General features: G+C 35.4%; 1 protein-coding gene across 6 annotated transcripts in view; it reads left to right on the top strand.

Moving 5' to 3' along the window:
- Positions 1–21906, top strand: part of PDS5B (PDS5 cohesin associated factor B) — a 196883-nt gene that overhangs the window by 142599 nt on the left and 32378 nt on the right. For all 6 annotated transcript variants that reach the window (XM_022574627.2, XM_022574626.2, XM_089899278.1 and 3 more), the window contains 4 exons: positions 1511–1634; positions 4422–4580; positions 15450–15518; positions 16937–17073. In XM_022574627.2, the coding sequence (XP_022430335.1) occupies positions 1511–1634; positions 4422–4580; positions 15450–15518; positions 16937–17073 (489 nt within the window). The remainder of the gene's footprint in view (positions 1–1510; positions 1635–4421; positions 4581–15449; positions 15519–16936; positions 17074–21906) is intronic.

Raw genomic sequence — 21906 nt, 5'->3', positions numbered from 1 at the left:
ATAGCTCCCTTGGCCTCCCAGAATTCTCATTCCTGTCTCCCTCAGCTGCATGCAACCACCAGGCTCTATTTGGGTCTCTACTTCTCCTTGTACTGCAGTCTGGAAACTACCTCCTTGCAGTAATTGGGGGCAGATGTAGGGCTCTTCTAGTTTGTTTCCCATCTTTTACGGATTTTCCGCACTGCGCTTCCTATTGTCCAGTGTCTGAAACCATTAACATATTATCTTGTTTTCTACTTGTTGAAGGTAAAAGAGTAAACCCAGTCTCAGATATACTGTCCTAATCTGAAGCAGAAGTCCTCTGAGTATAGGTTTAATTTGTATTTATATATGTTTTTAAAGGAGTGAAGGTAAACATCTGTTCACACATAACTGGGTAATTTGTTTATCTTCTTTTGAAGAGCTTTCTACTCTGTTAAATCCAACCCATTTTTCTGTGATATTGTTGGTCTTTTCATTCTCTATTTGTAGGTGTTTACATTTTAGGGATATTAACCCTTTCTCTGTAACATGAAATGCAAAGTTTCCCTTCAGTTTGTCATTTATTTATTTTTATTATATTTTGCTGTTGGTATCTTTTCTGAGACTCTGATATTATTATAATGAATTATTTTATCTCTAATTTTTTTTTTCTACTGGAGCACTGGGTTGTTATTGGGGAAGGGGGAGGATTCAGAAGTTGCTTTCACTGTGAGATGTATTCATAATAGTTGAGCTAAGAGATTCTGCTTTATTCAGGATTTTAAGTTTTTATATAGTGGAATGATATGATACATAAATGTTCTTCCAGGTAGCTATATGACCCATTCCCTACCTCTTTCAGAACTCTACTCCAATGTTACTTTATAAGCACATCTATAAGCACTCTATTTAAAATTGTAACACTGTCACACACTTAGCCCCATTCCCTATTCCTGTCTTCTTTTTCTTCTTCTGCTTCTTATTTTCCCTTTACAGGAGTTACCACAATTTGACATAACATATGTTTTGCTAATTTATGTATAATCATGTGTCTTATCCCTAATATGCTGGTAGCATGAAGGCAAGGACTTGGGACTTTTAATAGTGCCTGGCACTATAGTAAGTGCTCAATTTGTATTGGTTAAATGATCAAATTTCTGTTCATGTAGGTTGTTTTGGCACAAAGTAAAAAGCGAATTGGAAGAGGAAGAGCCTGGAGAAAGAAGGTGTAAGGTGGCAGAAGCTTAGCTGAAGTGGTACCAGTGAGAATGAAATAGAAAAGGCTAAAGGAATGACATTAAAAAGAAGAAATGGGTCACCATCCTTGTTTGTTTTTATAATTATTAAGTAAAAAGGAAAAAATACTTTATTTGGATTATATTTTTAATATAGATATTTATAAAGCGAAATTATAGATTGAAAATGTCTGAGTAGATGTTATGACTTTTTTTGTTCTTACAAAACATTACTTTAAAAATACAAGCTATCTAGTGGAAGTCATGTTGTTTTTTCTGGTTAATTGTTTTTCTTTAATTTTTTTTTTTTTTAGAGCTTTGCTTCCTGTTTTACATCACAAATCTAAGAAAGGACCCCCCCGTCAAGCCAAATATGCTATTCATTGTATCCATGCAATATTTTCTAGTAAAGAGACACAGTTTGCACAGATATTTGAGGTAAAGAGAAAAGTTTTTTGTTTGTTTCATGTTATAGTTAAAAAACAAATATGAATGATTTTATAGGATGTTCACATTTGGAGATGTATCATTTTATAGTTTATTTTCAGAATTTGAATTAGTATAATCAATATTGATGGGCGATTAAAATCAGAAAATATCTGATTATTCAGATGTTTAATGCTAACTCAGATTCAGAAATCAAACAGTTGTATAATATTTTTTGACATTACTTTATACATTTAGTATTAGGAAACTATTTTTCATTAGTAAGTAATTACATATAAAATCCTACTTATTGATAGTAGGCAGTAGATGATTATCAGTTTACAGATTTGAAAGTTAGATTTCTATATATGAGATACTACTGAAGTGTGGGGTTCTATAAATCCATACTAATTTGTAATGTAAGGTAAATAAGTATAAGTTTGTACTTCAGTGACTGACATAATTTTATGTCAGGTTAAAATGTGCCTTTTCCCTTGCAGAGCATTTGGTCCACACCAAAAGGTCCTTGATATTTTGGTGCTCTCCAGAATGTCTGTGGGCATATTTGGTCCATGCCAAATGGTTTTGGACAGGACCAAATATGAACAAATATCGAGGACCTTTGTGTGTAGACCAAGTGTCTTATGGATGTATTGGATAGGACCAAATGTCTACTGACCATCTTTTCAATATGTATTTTATATTATTTTTTCTGTACTTGGAATTACTATTACCCTTTCTAGGCATTGCAATTTCATTACAAGCTATTATAATCAGGGGCTGTCTTTAGCATTCTTCCTGCAAATAGAAGCTAAGCAGAAAATCTATAAAATCCTAACTTATAATTTTAGTTTAGGAGCTTTGAACGAAGTCAAAACAATTTGGAAATTATGCTGAAACTAACCCACCATAAATACTTAGACTTGTTATCTCTGTTTTAGAAATATTTATGCTAATTTTGTCATATTTTCATATATTATGTTAAAGACCTAAAGGAGGAAAAAAGTTTTCTTTATTAAACAGCATCTTTGCTATAGATAGCAAATAGTAATATATTTTAAATTTGGGGGTGGAAATACTTTCTATAGTCTTTTTTTTTAATAAGAGGATGACTTCCATGAACTCATGTTGATTTCTAGAAGGCTTTTGTTTTTCTTGAATAGTCTCCTTTTTGTTCCTTCCAGTGATGATGAGGAGGAGGATAATGCTGATAATAACTTGAATTTTTAGGGTACTTCTATTTTCATTTTTGATATCTTTTACTTATCTTTATGAGAACCTAACTGGTAATCCTTCTACTATGACATACAGGATTGGCTGGCTTTCTGAGAAAAGGTCTCATAGAAACATATGGCCTTTATGAGGTTACTATTAATCGAGGGGCTGGCCATTTATTTTGCTTTTTCAGAAATGATTTTATTATCTTACTGTGGAAAATTGTCACACATTATAATAAATGAATTGAAAAAAGTACACTATCAGGTATTTGTTTATAATGTAAACAACAAGTTATCACTTAGATGTGCAATGGAGGTACTGAGGGAGGTCATCAAGAATAGCAAGAAGTAAACTCATTTAAGTATACTTTTGACTAAACTAAGCCTCTCACATTGCCCTAGTGTGTTGGGAAGAACAGTTTTGTGTTGTTTTTCAAGCCTAGAATTCTTGGTGTTCAGTGTAGGAGGATAGAGCATCAATTCTGCATTAAAATGTGTCATTAAAATTTTTAATAGATAATATATTCACTTGCTTCAAAATCAAGAGATACAAAACAAATATCCAGTAATAAATACTAAAGAGTAAAGAGTTTTCTCTTTTGCTTCACCCCCATATCTCCAGCCACCCAGTTTCTTAGAGGCAGCCAATGTTATCAGTTTCTAATGTACTTTTCTGGAGAGATTTTATTCATATGCAAGTAATGTAAATACACAAAATACACACATATTTTGTCCCTTCCCCCTCTCCTTATGCCAGTGATAGTATACTGTAGTTACTCTTCTGATTTTCCTATTTAAAAAATTTAACAATATATTTTAGGTATCAATTTATGTGAGTATATAAGGAGCCTCATTCTTTTGTCATGGCAAAATGAATATTAATGGCTGGGTTTCCTATTAGAATAATAAAAATAATTTTATTAGTTATGGTAATTAATATTTGATGCTATAAAAATCCACAAAAATCCATGTGACTATACATAATAAAACTTATTTCTTGGTCCTGAAAAAAGTCTAATTGGGTGCTTTGATTGTATTCTAATCAGTGGCTTAGACACACAGACCCTTTTTGACTAGTGGCTTCTCTTTGAGTCCCACTGGATCCTTGGTTTTAAGACAGCCAGTGAGTAAAGAGAGAGAATGTGGAGAAGAAACATTGCTCATATCTGCCTCAGTACAGGCATGGCATACCTCACTTTCATTCCCATTCTGGTAACCAGAACTTATTCACATCCTCACCTAACTGCACATATAGGCATCCTTGAATGGAAGTGGATATTGGTGAGCCTTAGCAGTCTCTAACATACTTATATATGTGGTCATAAAATATATGATACATAATATGATTCTTCATGCTGAAATGTTCTTTATGTAACCTCTAAAATATAACTTGGGCAAAACTGAAAATATTTAAATATGATGCCTTCTACATAAATAACCTATAAAAGTTTAAATGTAAGCTTGAGCTACTACTTAAACCATGTATTGGAACTTTTGTAGTTTTTAAAATTTGAAGGTGAAATATGTGAACAGCTTATTTGCATGTTTATGGAGTTGATCATTTTCCTTTCCTCATTTTCAGCCTCTGCATAAGAGCCTGGATCCAAGCAACCTGGAACATCTCATAACACCGCTGGTTACTATTGGTCATATTGCTCTCCTTGCACCGGATCAGTTTGCTGCTCCTTTGAAGTCTTTGGTAGCTACTTTCATTGTGAAAGATCTTCTCATGAATGATCGGGTAATTTTTATTTTTTAGTTGTGTGTTCTTCATAATGCTATCTTCTAAAATTTTATGCATCAAAGAGAGAAGTGAAATGATGTAAATAACACTTCAATTTGGCTGACTTATTTTAGGTTTTCCTATCTTTTTAACATGCTGTATCTCCATTGTAAGTGAAACAACATTGAAACATCTCTTTAGTTGAGCATAGGACTATGACCTGGAATACTTTCCTTCATAAATACAAAATATTACCTGATTCTGTCTATTTTAACTTTATAGGGGTTTAATTTTTATAATGACATCTTTTTTAAAAAATGTGAAGACTGACAGGTTAGTTTATAATATGGTTGTTATGATAGTAGTTGTTGCATTTCATGCATACAAGAGAGAATTAAAAGAGCCTTGGGAGAAAACATTGGGAAAGAAATAGTGATTTTCTCTGTCTCCAGTATGTGAGTATTTGGGGTAGGGCATGACATGTTGGGTTTTAGAGAATTGACCCCTTACAGTTACGTGGAGTTTTATGCACGTCTTTGTGTTTTTAGATATATACACATATGTGTGAAAAGAAAACCTTAAAACTAGGATTTTCAGAATGGTAAATGAGCATTGGCTTCAGTTTGAAGTCACCAGCTGCATTAGCCCCCTAACAAGAGAGTAGGCCTGTCCTTTTGAAGCTTTGAAGCCAAGCATTCACTTCTCTCTGGCTATGAAAGTTCTAGACGGCATCTTCTTCCAATAGAAGATTGTTTTCTGCATTGAAAATCGGTTGTTTAGCATAGCTACCTTAATTAATGATTAATTAATGATCTTAGCTAGATGTTCTGGATAACTTGCTGCAGCTTCTGCATCAGTACTTGCTGCTTCCCCTTGTACTTCTATGTCATAGAGATGGCTTCTTTCCTTAAATATTATGAACCAACCTCTGCTAGCCTCAGATTTTTCCTCTGCAGCCTCCTCACCTCGCCAGGCCTTCACAGAATTGAAGAGAGTTAGGGCCTTGCTCTGGATTAGGCTTTGCCTTAAGGGAATGTTGGGCTGGTTTGATCTCCCCTCCAGTCCACTAAAACTTTCTCCATATCAGCAATAAGGGTGTTTTGCTTTCTTACCATTACGTGTTCACTGGAGTAGCACTTTTAATTTCCTTCAGGAACTTTCCCTTTGCATTCACAACTTGGCTAACTGGCACAAGTGGCGTAACTTTCAGCTGATTGCAGCTTTTGACATGCCTTCGTCACTAAGCTTGATCATTTCTAGCTTTTGATTTAAAGTGAGAGATGTGCAATGCTTCCTTTCACTTGAACACTTTATAGAGGCCATTGTAGGGTTATTAATTGGCCTAATTTCAGCATTGTTGTGTCTCAGGGAATAGGGCGGCCTGAGGGAGAGGGAGAGAGATGGGGGAATGGCCAGTCTGTAGAGCAGTCAGAACACACACATTTACTAATTAAGTTCGCTATGATATGTGGGAGTGGTTCATGGCACCTCAGAACAATTACAATAGTATCGTTAAAGATCGCTGATCGGGCTTCCCTGGTGGCACATTGGTTGAGAGTCCGCCTGCCGATGCAGGGGACACGGGTTCGTGCCCCGATCCGGGAGGATCCCACATGCAGTGGAGCGGCTGGGCCCGTGAGCCATGGCCGCTGAGCCTGTGCGTCCGGAGCCTATGCTCCGCAACGGGAGAGGCCACAACAGTGAGAGGCCCACGTACCGCAAAAAAAAAAAAAGATCGCTGATCACTTATCACCATAACAAATGTAATAATAATGAAATCATTTGGAATATTGCAAGAATTATGAAAATGTGACACAGAGACATGAAGTGAGCAAATGCTGTTGGAAAAATAGCACTGATGGACTTGCTTGACACAAACCTTCAATTTGTAAAAAATGCAGTATCTGTGAAGCATAATGAAACAATTTTTGTCTGTATACAAAAAGTATGTCAGACAGCTGGGTCACAGTAAAAAAAAAAAATACTGTATATTTAGAGTGTAATTAGAACTACAGCAAGAGAGGAAAGAGAATATGAAACAGAAATAGTATTTGAAGTGATAATGCCAGAAAATTTTTCAAAATTTATGAAAGACGTCAAAGCTATACATTCAAGATCAGGTAGAAGCCCCAAATAGGATAAATATAACACACAGCACACCCAGATACATATAGTAAAACTGGAACCAATCAAAATAGAAAAGATTAAAAGCATTTACAGCAAAAAGACAGAAAACCTTCAAAGGGACAAGACTTGTCACTTGACTTCAAAAGAAAAGATAAGAAAATGGAATAATATCTTGAAATTATCGAGTGGAAGAAATGTACCAATCTAGAATTCTAAACCTGGAGAAAATATCCTTTAAAAAGGGAAGGCAAGGGCTTCCCTGGTGGTGCAGTGGTTGAGAGTCCACCTGCTGATGCAGGGGACACGGGTTCGTGCCCCGATCCGGGAGGATCCCACGTGCCGCGGAGCGGCTGGGCCCGTGAGCCACGGCCGCTGAGCCTGCGCGTCTAGAGCCTGTGCTCCACAACGGGAGAGGCCACAGCGGTGACAGGCCCGCGTACCGCAAAAAAAAAAAAAAAAAAAAAAAAAAGGAAAGGCAAAGACATTTTCAGACAAACAAAAACTGGAAGAGTTCATTAGCAGTTATCCCAGCTAAAATAATTTCTACTTTAATTCTTTGGGTAGAAAGCAAATTATCACAGAGACAAAACAGAGTGAAAAACAAGAGAAAGAGGAAAATATGTTGGTAAGTCTAAATAAATATTAACTGCATAAAATTAGAACAGTAATGGTCCTGTGTGAACAAGAGCACAGTAAGCATCAGAGTATAAAGGGAGTTGATGTATTTTAAGTTATCTTAGAATGCTGAACCTACTACTGTTCTGAAAGTTTAAGACAGAATTATTGAAATTGGCCTTCAATAAGTTAAGGCCACTACTCTCTAGGACAACTACTAAAAGAATAGGAAAATATAAAACGAATAAGCCAGTAAAGAGGAGAATGGAATAAAAATATTTAACCAAAAATAAGGCAAGAAGAAGATGAAAATGAACACAGAACTGATAGAACAAACTGAAAAAACATCAGGTGGCAAATTTTTATTTTATTTTATTTTTTGGCCAGTTTTTTAAAAAATTAATTATTCATTTTTGGCTGCCTTGGGTCTGTTGCTGTGTGCGGACTTTCTCTAGTTGTGGCGAGCAGGGCACTCTTCATTGCGGTGCGCAGGCTTCTCATTGTGGTGGCTTCTCTTGTTGCGGAGCACGGGCTCTAGGCATGCGGGCTTCCGTAGTTCCGGCACGCGGGCTTAGTAGTTGTGGCTTGCGGACTCTAGAGCGCAGGCTTAGTAGTTGTGGCACACGGGCTTAGTTGCTCTGCGGCATGTGGGATCATCCTGGACTAGGGCTTGAACCCGTGTCCCTGCATTGGCAGGTGTATTCTTAACCACTGGATCACCAGGGAAGTTCCTCAGGTGGCAATTAATCCTAATCACTATTTACATAACATGTAAGCAGACTATGCTAATTAAATACAAAGTTGACAGAAAGTTTGTCAGAACTGGGTTGTGTACAGTTCTATATATGACATTTAGAAGTCTTCAAGTCTTCTATTAGTTACTGTTACTCTGTCTTTTCCCCCTGAGATTGGGAATGGGATAAAAATATCCACTATCACCACTTGTGTTGTTTTGAAGGTTCTGGCCATTCTAGGAGGAAGAAAGAGAAATAAAATCCATTAAGAATGAAGGAAAAAAAAAAGCTGTTATTACTATGAACGGAGAAAACCTAAAAGAATGCAAAAGTTAATAGAATTAAAAATTGTCTTTAACAAGGTCCCTGGATTCAAAGTCAGTATAAAAAAGAAGTAACTTTATATTTCTATGCCAGTAATAAACAGTTAGAAAATAAATATTAAAAATTACATTTACAGTAACATCAAAAACGGTTAAATGCCTAGGAATATACTTAAGAAAGGTAAGCAATACCTCTACACAGATGTTTAAGAAACATTCCTCAGTGAAGTTAAAGGCCACCTAAGGTATATACTGTCTTCATGAAATGAAAAGGTCAGTATTATAATACCATGGAATGGGATGGTGATACTATAATGATGACAGTTATCTGCAGATTTACAGTTCAATACAATATGTATCAGAATTCTAGCCAGATGTGTGTATATGTTGGCGTAGAGTGGTATAGGGAGAAGAGACAAGCTGATTGTAAGATTTCAATAGAAATGCAAAAGGCATAGCCAAAATCATCTTGAAGAAGAAGAAGATGATGATGAAGTAGTCGTAGTAGGAGGAGGAACAGCAGCAGCAGAAGTCATCATTAAAGACATTTGGAGGACTTAAGCTACTAGATATCACACCTTGTTATAATAATTAAGAAAGTATGAAACATAATCGATTATATACATATGATTTAGAACAAAAGTAACAGTAACATCCTGGAGAATTTCCTAATATTGGATTTGGCAGTGTATCCCTACATGAGAAATCAAAAGCACAAACACTAAAAAAAAAAAACCAAAAACAGATAAATTGCACTTCATCAAAATGTAAAACTCTTGTGCATCAAAGGGCATTATCAAGAAAGTGAAACCATCAACAAAATGAAGAGGAAACCTACTGAGAGAAAATGTTTGCAAATCATGTATCTGATAAGGGGTTAATTAATATCCGTATTATATAAATGACACATATAACTCAATAGCAAAAAAACAATTTGATTTAAAAATAGGCAGAGAGGGCTTCCCTGGTGGCGCAGTGGTTGGGAGTCCGCCTGCCGATGCAGGGGACACGGGTTTGTGCCCCGGTCCAGGAGGATCCCACGTGCCGCGGAGCGGCTGGGCCCGTGGGCCGTGGCCGCTGGACCTGCGCGTCTGGAGCCTGTGCTCCACAGCGGGAGAGGCCACGGCGGTGAGAGGCCCGCGAACCGCAAAAAAAAACAAAAACAAAAAAAATAGGCAGAGACATTTTTCCAAAGAAGATAAACAAATCATCAACAATTATATAAAAGGTGCGCAACATCAGTAATCATCAGGGAAATGCAAATCAAAACCACAATAAGATAGGACCTCGCTCCTGTTAGATTGGCTAATATAAAAAAGACAAATAACAAGTGTTGGTGAGGATGTGGGAATATAAATTGTTGGTGGTGGGAATGTAAATTGATGTAGCCACCATGAGAAACAGTATGGAGGATCTTCCAAAAATTAAAAATAGGAAAAAAAAGTTATAAATAGAAGTACCATGTGATCCAGTAATTTCACTTCTGAGTATTTATCTGAAGGAAATGTGAATACTAACTCAAAAAGATACCTGCACCCCCATGTTCATTGTATCATTATTTACAATAACCAAGACATAGAAGCAACGTAAATGTCCATCTATTGGGTGAATGGATAAAGAAAAAGTGGTATATATATACAATGTAATATTATTCAGCCATAAAAAAGAAGAAAAAATCTTGCCATTTGTGACAACACTGATGGACCTTGAGGGCATTATGCTAAGTGAAATAGAGAAAGATAAATACTGTGTGATCTTTCTTACACACAGAATCAAATCTAAAAAAACACCAAATAACAACAACAATAACAAAACCCCCAAACTCATAGATACACAGAACAGATTGGTAGTTGTCAGGGGCAGGGGATGGCTGATGTGCAAAATGGGTAAAGGGAGTCTTCTAAAGGTACAGTTAGAAAATAAATAAGTCAAGGAATGTAATGTACAGCATGGTGACTATAGTTATTAATACTGTATGGTATATTTGAAAGTTTCTGCTGAGAGAGTATATTTGAAAAGTTCTCATCACAGGAAAAAGAAATTGTAACTGTGTGGTGATGGGTGAAAACTAGACTTATTATGGTGATCATTTCATAGTATATGGAAATATTGAATCATTGTACATCTGGAACCAATATGTTATATGCCAATTATGTCTCCTTTTTTTTTGGCGGGGGGGTGGGGGTTATGCGGGCCTCTCACTGTTGTGGCCTCTCCTGTTGTGGAGCACAGGCTCCGGATGCACAGGCTCAGCGGCCATGGCTCACGGGCCCAGCCGCTCCGCGGCATGTGGGATATTCCCAGACCGGGGCACGAACCCGTGTCCCCTGCATTGGCAGGCGGGCTCTCAGCCACTGTGAAGAAGCCCTATGTCTCCTTTTTTAAAAAAAGAATTATCAATTTGAAAAAAAAAGTGAAAAGTGAACCTACAGAATGGGAGAAAATATTTGGCAAATCATATATCTGATAAGAGACTTTTATCTAGACTCTATAAAAGAACGATTACAACTCAGCAAAAAGACAACCCTATTTTTTTAAATGGGCAAAAGACCCAAATAGTCATTACTGTTAATAGGTGCTATTGTAATAGCTTTTTCTTTTTATATTTTTGTATTGTTTTGTATTTTGTAAGGTATGTTCATTGTTTTTTTAGACATGATGCTATTGCACATTTGATAGACCATGTTATAGTGTAAACATAACTTTTCTAAGCACTGGAAACCAAAAAAATTTTGTAACTCATTTCATTGCAATATTTGCTTTCTTGTGGTTGTTTGGAACCATACCTGCAGTATCTCAGAGGTATACCTGTTTCAGCCTGCTCATGCTTCAGTTTTGTTTTCTTCTGACCCATCTTTGAATTTACTCATTCTCTCCAGATTTGTCTAATCTTATGTTAAACCTATAAATATGAATTCTTAATTGCAGTTTTAATATATTTTTATTCTGTAATTTCCTTTAGTTTTTAAATATAGTTTTTAGTTCCCTGCCGAAATTCTTTTTCTTATCATTTAATCCTTGAACATCTTTAATTATGTTAAAGTTTATGTGTGTTAGCCTCAATATCTGGATCTCCAGGGGCTCTTTTTCTCTTGTCTGTTTTTCGCTTGATTTTTGGTCAAGTCTTATCTTGCACACATGTTATTTTTGATTGAGCTGTAGACTTTGTGAACAAAAAATTGTAGAGATAATTTGAGGCTCTGGGTGATTTTATAATTCTTCCAAACAGGATTTATTTTTGCTTCTGACAGGCAGTTGAGCTACTGTCAGATCACATTCATTCAGTCAAGACTGCAGTGATTGGAAGCTAGCCTTCAGTTTTTGACAGGCTCATTCTTTTTCTGGTCACTTTTATGTCTAGGATGTTTTTATTTGGGATCCCCCCACAAGTCTAGGGTGTTTAACAAGGACTCTACTCTTTATTGAACTCAGAATTCCACTTTTTTTTCCTTCTACCTCTGTGACAGTGATGAAAACATTGCTCAACCTTTTAACCTTTTTCACTTTCAAAATCAGGCATCATTTATATAAGAAAAGCAGTTTTAGTGCCAGACTCAAATCTCTTGATTATTCTCCTCTTTTGAAACTTTGCCTGCAAAGATTCAACACCCATGAATTCTTAGCACCTGGTTTTATTATTCTCCAAACTTTTCTTCCTGTTTCTTTCCTGCCCCAGGTAACCACTTTGTTGAATTTTGGTTTATTATTCCCTAACTAAAACAAAACACCATTTTACCATATATTCATCTCTAAACATGTACTTGTTTAATTTTGCTTGTTCTTGAAGTTTGTAAAAGTTATTTTATACCGTATATATTCTTGGGTGACTTGATATTATCATTATGGATATGTTTCTTAGAATAACCCTTGTTGTCAAATCTAGCTGTAGTTCATTCATTCATTACTTTGTATTGTATCACTGTGTGAAATGTCTCTTATTCTCCTAATGGACATTGGGAGTATTTCCATTTCTTTCCTCTTTTGAACAGTGCTCCTGTGAATTTCTTATAGAGGCCTTCTGATGCATATGAGCACAGATTTCTCCAGGTTACATTCACAAGAGTGATATAGTGATGAACATCAGTTTGTACACATATTTAACTTTTCACTTTATTGCTGAATTATTTTTGAAGATGGTTGTTAGAACTTATTTTCCTCTCAGCAGTGTATAACACACATTATTGTCAGATTTCTTAATTTTTGCCCGTTTAATTAGATATAAAACAGTGTCTCAGTATAGTCTTAATTTGCATTTCCCTGGTTACTAAAAAAGTTTATATGTCTAGTCATCATTCATGTTGCCTCCTTTCTGAAATTCCTTTTCATGTCTTTTGCTTTTTTTTCTTGGGTTGTCTTTTTCTCATAGGTAGTCTTTACACACACTAATATTTTTTCAGGTACATGTTGAAGTATGTTCATAAAATGCATAAAATCTCATTTATGGTGTGTCTTTTTACTCCCTTCATTGTGTCCTTTGAACAAAAATTATTAATTTTAATTTAACTACATTTATCATTCTTTTGTAGTTAATGCTTTTATATCTTGTTTAACAAATCATTTCCTATGCCATTGTCATAAAAATGGTCTCCCATATGTTCTAAAAGTTTTAAAGTTTTCTTTTCACACATAAAAATTTTAATACATCTGGAATTGATTTGTTTGCTTTTTCTTGTATGCTGTGACTTAAGGATTCCATTTCTTTCTACTCTCCATTAGGGTAACCAACTTTCCCAGCAGAATTTATGGAATGGTCTCTCCTTCTTCCAGTCATCTGCAGTGCTAACATTCATATCATACATGGCCTCTATTCTTTCCCATTGCTTTGTTTGCTCATCTACAATTTTCTTTCATTAAAGTTTTATAATTTTCTCTGTAAAGAAAATTTAAATATTTCTCTTACACAACTTTGTTAGGTATTTCAGTTTTTAAAATTATTTTGTTTTGTGGTGGATTTGGGGAATTATTTTGTAGTTTTTAATCTCATATCATCTTGTCTTGCTAAACTCTTTTCTCTTTACTTTTCATCATAATTATGAGAAAGGCCAATTTTGATTTTTTTTAATCCTTAAATATTTTATCTCTATGTATTTCCTTATATTTCTATATGTATTTCCTGTACTTACCTTTTTTCATCTCAGCTTCATCTGTCAGTTTTTGAAAGAGGTATATTCAAGTCTACTGCTGTGATGATGAAGTTTTCGATGTTCTTTTTTTAAAAAATCATTTTTGTTTTGGTTTGTTTTGATATTAAACTGCTAGTTTTACAGATGTTCATGAATTTTATATCTTATGTAAGATTAAAGAGAAGTACATCAATATCCTTTTTATATTAGTATCCCATATAAATCCATATCCTGTTTAAATGCTTTTAGATCTTGACTAGTGTATTTGTCCATTAGTTTTAGATTTTTTTCTGTCTTTGGTTGTGTTGCATCTGTTGTGGTTTCATTTATTATTTTTGAACCTCTCTATTGGTCTTACTTATGATAACTTTTTTGTTTGAACCTGTCTGTTGGTCTTACTTATGATAACTTTTTTGTTTTCTATTTGTAATAATTTATGCTGATTGAATTTTTTTGTGAATTAAATATTTTAGTGGAATGCATCTTTGAATAATTTGTTCAGAATGGCTTGTAATTTGGAAGCTTTCTCTCTGATTTCTGAAAATATTTTCCTCCTCATTCTTGAAGATTAGAATTCTATTTTTCAAGTCACTTGGCTAATCAGAATATTGTTTTTTGGTGTGTAAAGAAATCTGAAGTTGATATGGTTCTTGTTTCTTTTTTGGTAGGTTCCTCCATGCAAGCTTTGAGATTTTTTGGATATTCTTAGTTCAGAAATTTCATCAGTATGTTTCTAATGAGATCCTTATTTCATTATGTTCACTTCACACTTTGAAGGCATTTCTCAGCTGAAGAATTAATTCTTAAGCTGTTTATAAATAGCTCTGTTTGGGGAGTTTGCCTTCTGGATGTTTGAGCTACCTATCCTGTTGCCAAAGGGTTACCTGAGGTGCTTTTTGATTTCTGTTTCCAACTGGAAATTACTCTTGTCAGGTCGAGGTAAAAATGGGACCTCCAGTGTTCCAAGATTGGGTTCAGCTCTTTTGTCACCTTATTTAATTTCCTGGCTGCTACTGTAAATTCACATTTCTTAATACCTTCAGCTTATCATCTCAGGGTTATACTATGATTGTGCTGAAAAAAAAAAAAAAGGCTTTTTGGAGGGTGTTTCCTTCTGTGCTTTTCTGGAGTTGTAAGCCCTCTTAGCTCTGTTAATATTTTTTTACTGTATATTTTGCTTTTCGAAATTTTTCTTTGGTTTTGGTTTTTTAGGGGGCCCCTTTTGTTTTCGGCCCAGCTAACTGGTGTGTGTTTACGTGCATGTGCGTGTGTTGCCATTTTGGTGGGATTTAAATAGGAAGACACTAATGTATGTTTTCTGTTACTTCTGCAAACCTTTATAATTGTTCCTTGCTCAAGATGTTTTGCAGATACCTTTTCCTTCATCATTTATGACCTATAGCTGACCCTTGAGCAACATGGAAGTTAAAGGTGCCAGCCCTTTGTGTCGTGGAAAATCCTAATGTAATCTGTACTCAGCTCTCTGTATGTGGTTCCTCCCTATCCACGGGGCATTTCTGATTCAATGAGCTGTGGATTGTGTATTACTGTAGCAGGTGTACATTTAAAAATCTACATATAAAGTGGACCTGTGCAGTTGAAACTTGTCTTGTTCAAGGGTCATCTGTACACTTTTTGGCTCCATTGATTTTTATCTTAGTACTTGCCAACTGCTTTAAATAATTGAAACAGTAGATTAAAGGGGATTGAGTAAGGAAGTATATATATAAGTGGTTAAAGTTGGGCCTATCTCACACCTACAAAGAACCAGCTGGTGATGGATGTATAAGGTTCATTTGTGGTGCTAGTGAAGACAGGCCTTTCAACCTTTTTGAGTAAGTAACAGAAAACATAGTCATGTATAATGACTGTTGTTGCAGAAGATAAAAATTTCATTCATTCACTAAATATTAATTACACATGAGAATGTGTATTTGTGTTTTAAAGTCCTTAATTTTTGTTTAGCTTCCAGGAAAAAAGACAACTAAGCTTTGGGTTCCAGATGAAGAAGTTTCACCTGAGACAATGGTCAAAGTGAGTGATATGCATAGATCTGTTGATTTTAATATATTTAATATACTGTATTATTATTATAGGTGTTAAAATGTCTGTTCCTGTTATAAAGATACGGCTATTAAAATCATTCAGGTTTTTATATTTATTGTATGACATTATCCTCTGTGCTGTGAGAGTGTAGGGCAATAATGAGAAACTTGAGGCATGTGGGCAGCTGCACATAATCTAGTTTGGAAAACAAAGTTTGAAAACTTTCTCCATGTTGCTGATTCTTAGATATCCACCTTTTAATGGGAAAAGGCAGTGCTGGTTTTCTTAGGTACATTCTCCTATTCAGCAAAGATGGTTGTCCAGGTTTTAAGACTGTTCGTCTTTTCCATGGGATTTGATATATTGTTTTATTTTTATTAAAGAAAATTCAACCTGTAATTTCTTGAATTAGGAGTTATCGGTAAAGGATTGCTCATCACAGCTGTAAAGTATTGCTTTACTAAAACTGTACTCCGTAATGTAGACCTCATATCAAGCCACTGCCCAAGGTGTAAAGGCCAGGAACAAATATATTAAATACTGTTTTTCTAATTATAATTTCTTGCAAATCCTTTCGTTGTATGTGTATTTGTTTATGTTTCATATTGTGAACTATTTTGTCACATTATTGAAGCTTCAGATTCTGATACTATTTCTCCAGACCTGTAGGGCAGTCTTTCCTTTAGCATCATTGAATGATGCTTGAAAATTTTGAGTTCCAGTATAAACCTATTTTCTCAGCATTGGTCTCAAGCAGCAGTTTTGTATAATTGGGCAGCACTGCACTAGAAGGCGGGCCGCCTGTGCTTAAGTTCATGGTTACAAAGTGGCCCAGGAAGAGGATCTTAAGACTGTTAGCCACATGCCACTGTTCAAAACCCATTTAGCTCTGGAGCCTCAGATCTGTAAAAATTAAGATAATATGTGAAAAAGAGATAATATGCACCCCTTTGAAAGGGCTGTTGCAAGCCTTAGAGGCAATGACAGGTTTTAAAGTACTAAGTACTTCGTAATTGTCAAATGCAGTACAAATGTAAGGTGGTATCAATTCTTAGACACAAAAGATGGAATATAATTTTCAGTCGGGATCTTTCTGGACTAGGGAAGTTAGCACGATTTTACTATGGGTTCTAAAGGGTAAAGTGTTTGTTGGGGAAACATTTTTTAAAAAGCAAAAAGAACCAGTTTTTAGATAAATCATTCATTTGTCAACTACCTGGGGGTGAGACATCTTTAATTTAAAACATTCAAAAAGTTATCTTCACACATGCAGAAAAAAATAATTTTTTTCTTTCCTTTTCTTAAAAAATATCTGTTAAAAACATTTCTTCATTCTTTTTCAAGGCTGATATAGAATTTCTTTAAATGGTAGCAATGTTTTATTTGTCAATTTGTATTTTAAATAGATTCAGGCTATTAAAATGATGGTTCGATGGCTACTTGGAATGAAAAATAATCACAGTAAATCAGGAACTTCTACTTTAAGATTGCTCACAACAATACTGCATAGTGATGGAGACTTGACAGAACAGGGGAAAATTAGGTATGTAATTACAACTTCAGAGTTCTTTGGATTACACACTATTTTAATGTCTGGTGTAACTGTTGAATGATGGTTTCTTTTTTAAAAGATAATTAATATTGCTTTGTAGGTATGCATATATTTTTATTGTAATACGCTTTTGTATAGTGGTTATTTCAAAATGACAGTCTCATGTCTAGTGCAAGGTACTGCTGTGCAATCTTAAGTATTTTAAATAATAGATGTTTACTGTTTTGAATATCTAATGTGAAAATGTTACTGTACCAATCAATAACTAATGTTTTACATTCTTGTTAATGTCTAAAGCTAAAAGAACAGACTGGATAGAAGGCAACTTACTGAATCTGTTTCCAGAAGTATAAATATATGCAAATGTGAAAAATGCACTTGATGCAAATTTCAAAAAATACACATACCTTTTTGTTTGTTTTATTTTGTTTTCTTTGAAAGATGTATAGTACAGTGACTGAAAACATGAGCTCTGGAGCCCAGATTCAAATCCTGGCACCACCTCTTAGCAGCGAGGTGCCTTTCAGCAAGTTACTTTAACCTCTCTGTACCTCAGTTTCCTCATCTATAAAACAGAGATAATAATTACACCTGTCTCATCTAGCTGTTATGATAATCAAATAAGTTAGTATATTTAATGTATTTAACACACTGCCCAGCACGTAGTAATTAGAAGTATTGATGGTGGTAGTGCTTATTATGTCAGGGTTAGCTAAAATTTAGAAGTTTGTCCTCTGTGAAAACACAAGTGTCATTTATTGTCTCTTACTGGTAATAAAACATGTGAGAATAACTTCCCCCACCTTAACATATGTATCTAGCTTCAAGTCTTTAGGACAAAATATAAATGGTGATTGCCAGCTGCTTAATACTTTTCCATCTTTGTTTCTTTTCTTCTTATATGTTTTGCTCTTGCTGTATTTTTTGCATAGCATATTAACAGTAGCACATTATTCTCAAACAAATCAAATAATAAGAAAACTCTGTAAAGCATTCCACATGTGTAACTCATTTATTTACCTTCCTTCAGTCTAATTAGTTGTCTTCACCTTCTACTCTTATAATTACATGCTAGCGTTCAAGATTTACATAATAATTAGAGAAAATTTCCTTAGTGTTAATATGTTTTGTCTTAAATTTATTAATTACATTGTTTATGTGCATTTTAGATCTCACCTGTTTCTGTTTATTTTTTAATCTATTTTTGGTTGCGTTGGGTCTTCGTTGCTGCACGCGGGCTTTCTCTAGTTGGGGCGAGCAGGGGCTACTCTTCATTGCAGTGCACGAGCTTCTCATTGCGGTGGCTTCTCTTGCTGTGGAGCACAGGTTCTCGGTGCGTGGGCTTCAGTAGCTGTGGCACGTGGGCTCAGTAGTCATGGCTCACGGGCTCTAGAGTGCAGGCTCAGTAGTTGTGGTGCACAGGCTTAGTTGCTGTGTGGCATGTGGGATCTTCCCGGACCAGGGCTTGAACCCGTGTCCCCTGCATTGGCAGGTGGATTCTTAACCACTGCGCCACCAGGAAAGTCCCTCACCTGTTTTTATCCATGTTATTCTTTAATAAAATCACGTGTGTAATTGAATTCTGCACATGTATTTGAATTACATTGGGTCTGCTTTAGTTTTTAATTTTATTGAAGTATAGTTGATTTACAGTGGTGTGTTAATTTCTGCTGTACAGCAGAGTGACTCAGGTAAACATTTATATATATATATATATATATAATTTCATATTCTTTTCCATTGTATTTTGTCACAGGATATTGAATATAGTTCCCTATGCTATACAGTAGGGCCTTGTTTATCCATCCTGTATATAAAAGTTTGCCTCTACTAATCCCAAACTCCCAATCCTTCCCTCCCCTACACCTCCTCCCCTTTGGCAACCACAAGCTTATTTTCTATATCTGTGAGTCTGTTTTTGTTTCATAGATAATGTTGATTCATGTCATATTTTAGATTCCACATTTAAGTGATATCATATGGTATTTGTCTTTCTCTTTCTGAGTTACTTTGCTTAGTATGATAATCTCTAGGTCCATTTGTGTTGCTGCAAATGGCATTATTTCATTCTTTTTTGATGGCCAAGTAATACTCCATTAATATTCCATTATATACACCACATCTTCTTTATCCATTCATCTGTCGGTGGACATTTAGCTTGTTTCCATGTCTTGGCTATTGTAAATAGTGCTGCTGTGAAGATAGGGTGCATGTATCTTTTCGAATTATAGTTTTGTCTGGGTTTATGCCCAGGAGTGGGATTGCTGGATCATATGGCAACTCTGTTTTTAGTTTTTTGAGGAACTTCCATATTGTTTTCCATAATGGCTTTACCGATTTACATTCCCACCAATAGCATAAGAGGGTACCCTGTTCTCCACACCTCTCCAGCATTTGTTATTTGTAGACTTTTTAATGATGGCCATTCTGACCAGTGTGAGGTGGTACCTCATTGTAGTTTTGATTTGCATTTCTCTAATAATTAGCAATGTTGAGCATCTTTTCATGTGCCTATTGGCCATCTGTATGTCTTCTTTGGAGAAATGTGTATTTAGGTCCTCTGCACATTTTTTGATTGGGTTGTTTGTTTTTTTTGTTGTAGAGTTGTATGAGCTGTTTGTATATTTTGGAGATTAAGCCCTTGTCAGTTGCGTCATTTGCAAATATTTTCTCCCAGTCTCTGGGTTGTCTTTTCATTTTGTTTGTGGTTTCCTTTGCTGTGCAAAAGCTTTTAAGTTTAATTAGGTCTTATTTGTTTATTTTTGCTTTTGTTTCTATTGCCTTGGGACCCTGACCTAAGAAAACATTGGTACGATTTATGTCAGAGAATGTTTCACCTTTGTTCTCTTCTAGGAGTTTTGTGGTATCTTGTCTTTAAGTCTTTAAGCCATTTTGAGTTTATTTTTGTGTATGGCGTGAGGGTGTGTTCTAACTTCATTGATTCACGTGCAGCTGTCCAGCTTTCCCAGCACCACTTGCTGAAGAGACTGCTTTTTCCCCATTGTATATTCTTGCTTCCTTTTTTTTTTTTTTTTTTTTTTTTTTTGCGGTACGCGGGCCTCTCACTGTTGTGGCCTCTCCCATTGCGGAGCACAGGCTCCAGACATGCAGGCTCAGCGGCCACGACTCACGGGCCTAGCCACTCCACGGCATGTGAGATCTTCCTGGACCAGGGCACAAACCTGTGTCCCCTGCATTGGCAGGCGGACTCTCAACCACTGCACCACCAGGGAAGCCCTTGCCTCCTTTCTTGAAGATTAAGTGTGTGGGTTTATTTCTGGGCTCTTTGTTCTGTTCTGTTGATCCATATGTCCCTTTTTGTGCCAGCATCATGCTGTTTTGATTACTGTAGCCTTGTAGTATTATCTGAAGTCTGGGAGGGTTTCCTGCTTTGTTCTTTTTCCTCAGGATTGCATTGGTAATTCTGGATCTTTTATGGTTCCATATACATTTTAGGATTATTTATTTTCGTTCTGTGAAAAATGTCATGGATAATTTGATAGGGATCGCATTAAGTCTGTAGACTGCTTTGGGTAGTATGGCCATTTTAACAATATTAATTCTTTTCAATCCAAGAGCATGGGATGTTTTTCTATTTCTTTGAATCATCTTCAGTTTCCTTTGTTAATGTTTTGTAGTACTCACCATATAAGTCTTTCAGCTCCTTGGTCAGGTTTATTTCTAAGTATTTTATTTTGGGGGGTACAGTTTGAAAAGGGATTGTTTGTTCACATTCCCTTTCTAATATTTCATTGTTAGTGTAAAGAAATACAACTGATTTCTGTATGTTAATGTTGTATCCTGCTACTTTGGTGAATTCATTTATCAGTTATAGTACTTTTTGTGTGGAGTCCTTAGAGTTTTCTACATATAATAATATCATGTCTCCTTTGTTGAAGATTAATTGTCCATAGGTGTGTGTGTTTATTTCTGGGCTCTCTCATAATTAACATTATGTGTGTATAACAATAATTTTACCTCTTCCCCACCAATTTGAATAGCTTTTATTTCTTTTCCTTCTCTGATTGCTTTGGCTAGGACTTCCGATACTGTGTTGAAGAGAAGTGGTGAGAGTGGGCATCCTTGTCTTGTTCCAGATTGTAACAGGAAGGCTTTCAGCTTTTCACTGTTAAGTATTATATTGGCTGTGTGTTTGTCATAAATAGCTTTTATTATGTTGAGCTATGCTCCCTCTATACTCACTTTCATAAGGGTTTTTATCATGAATGGATGTTAAATTTTATCAAATGCTTTTTCTGCATCTAGTGAGATGATCATGTGGTTTTTTCCTTTCTTTTGTTGATGTGATGTATCACATTGATTGATTTGCGTACGTTGAACCATCTTTGTGACCCTGGGATGAATCCAACTTGATCATGGTGTATGACCTTTTTTATTTGTTGTTGGATTCAGGTTGCTGATACTTTGTTGATAATTTTTGTGTCTATTCATCAAAAATATTGGCCTATAATTTGCTTTATGGTGGTGTGTTTGTCTGGTTTTGGTATCAGGGTGATGGTGGCTTCATAGAATGTCTTTGGGAGTGTTCCTTCCTCTTTAGTCTTTTGTAAGAGTTTGAGAAGGATCAGTATAAGTTCTTTTTTGTATGTTTCGTAGAATTCCCCAGTGAAACCATCTGGTCCTGGACTTTGGTTTGTAGGAGTTTGTTTTCTCAGATTCTATATCATTCTAGTGGTTGGCCTGTTCAAGTTATCTGTTTCTTCTTGATTCAGTTTTGGTGGGCTGTATGTTTCTCGAAAGTTGTCCGCTTCTTCTAGGTTCACAATATTGTTCATAGTATTTTTTTTTTGAATTTTTGTGGTA

This window comes from Delphinapterus leucas, chromosome 18 (genome assembly GCF_059928025.1).
Source record: "Delphinapterus leucas isolate spDelLeu-1000000601 "Yukka" chromosome 18, BTC_Dleu_Yukka2, whole genome shotgun sequence".
Classification (NCBI taxonomy): domain Eukaryota; kingdom Metazoa; phylum Chordata; class Mammalia; order Artiodactyla; family Monodontidae; genus Delphinapterus; species Delphinapterus leucas.
This window is presented reverse-complemented; position numbering and strand designations above follow the sequence as displayed.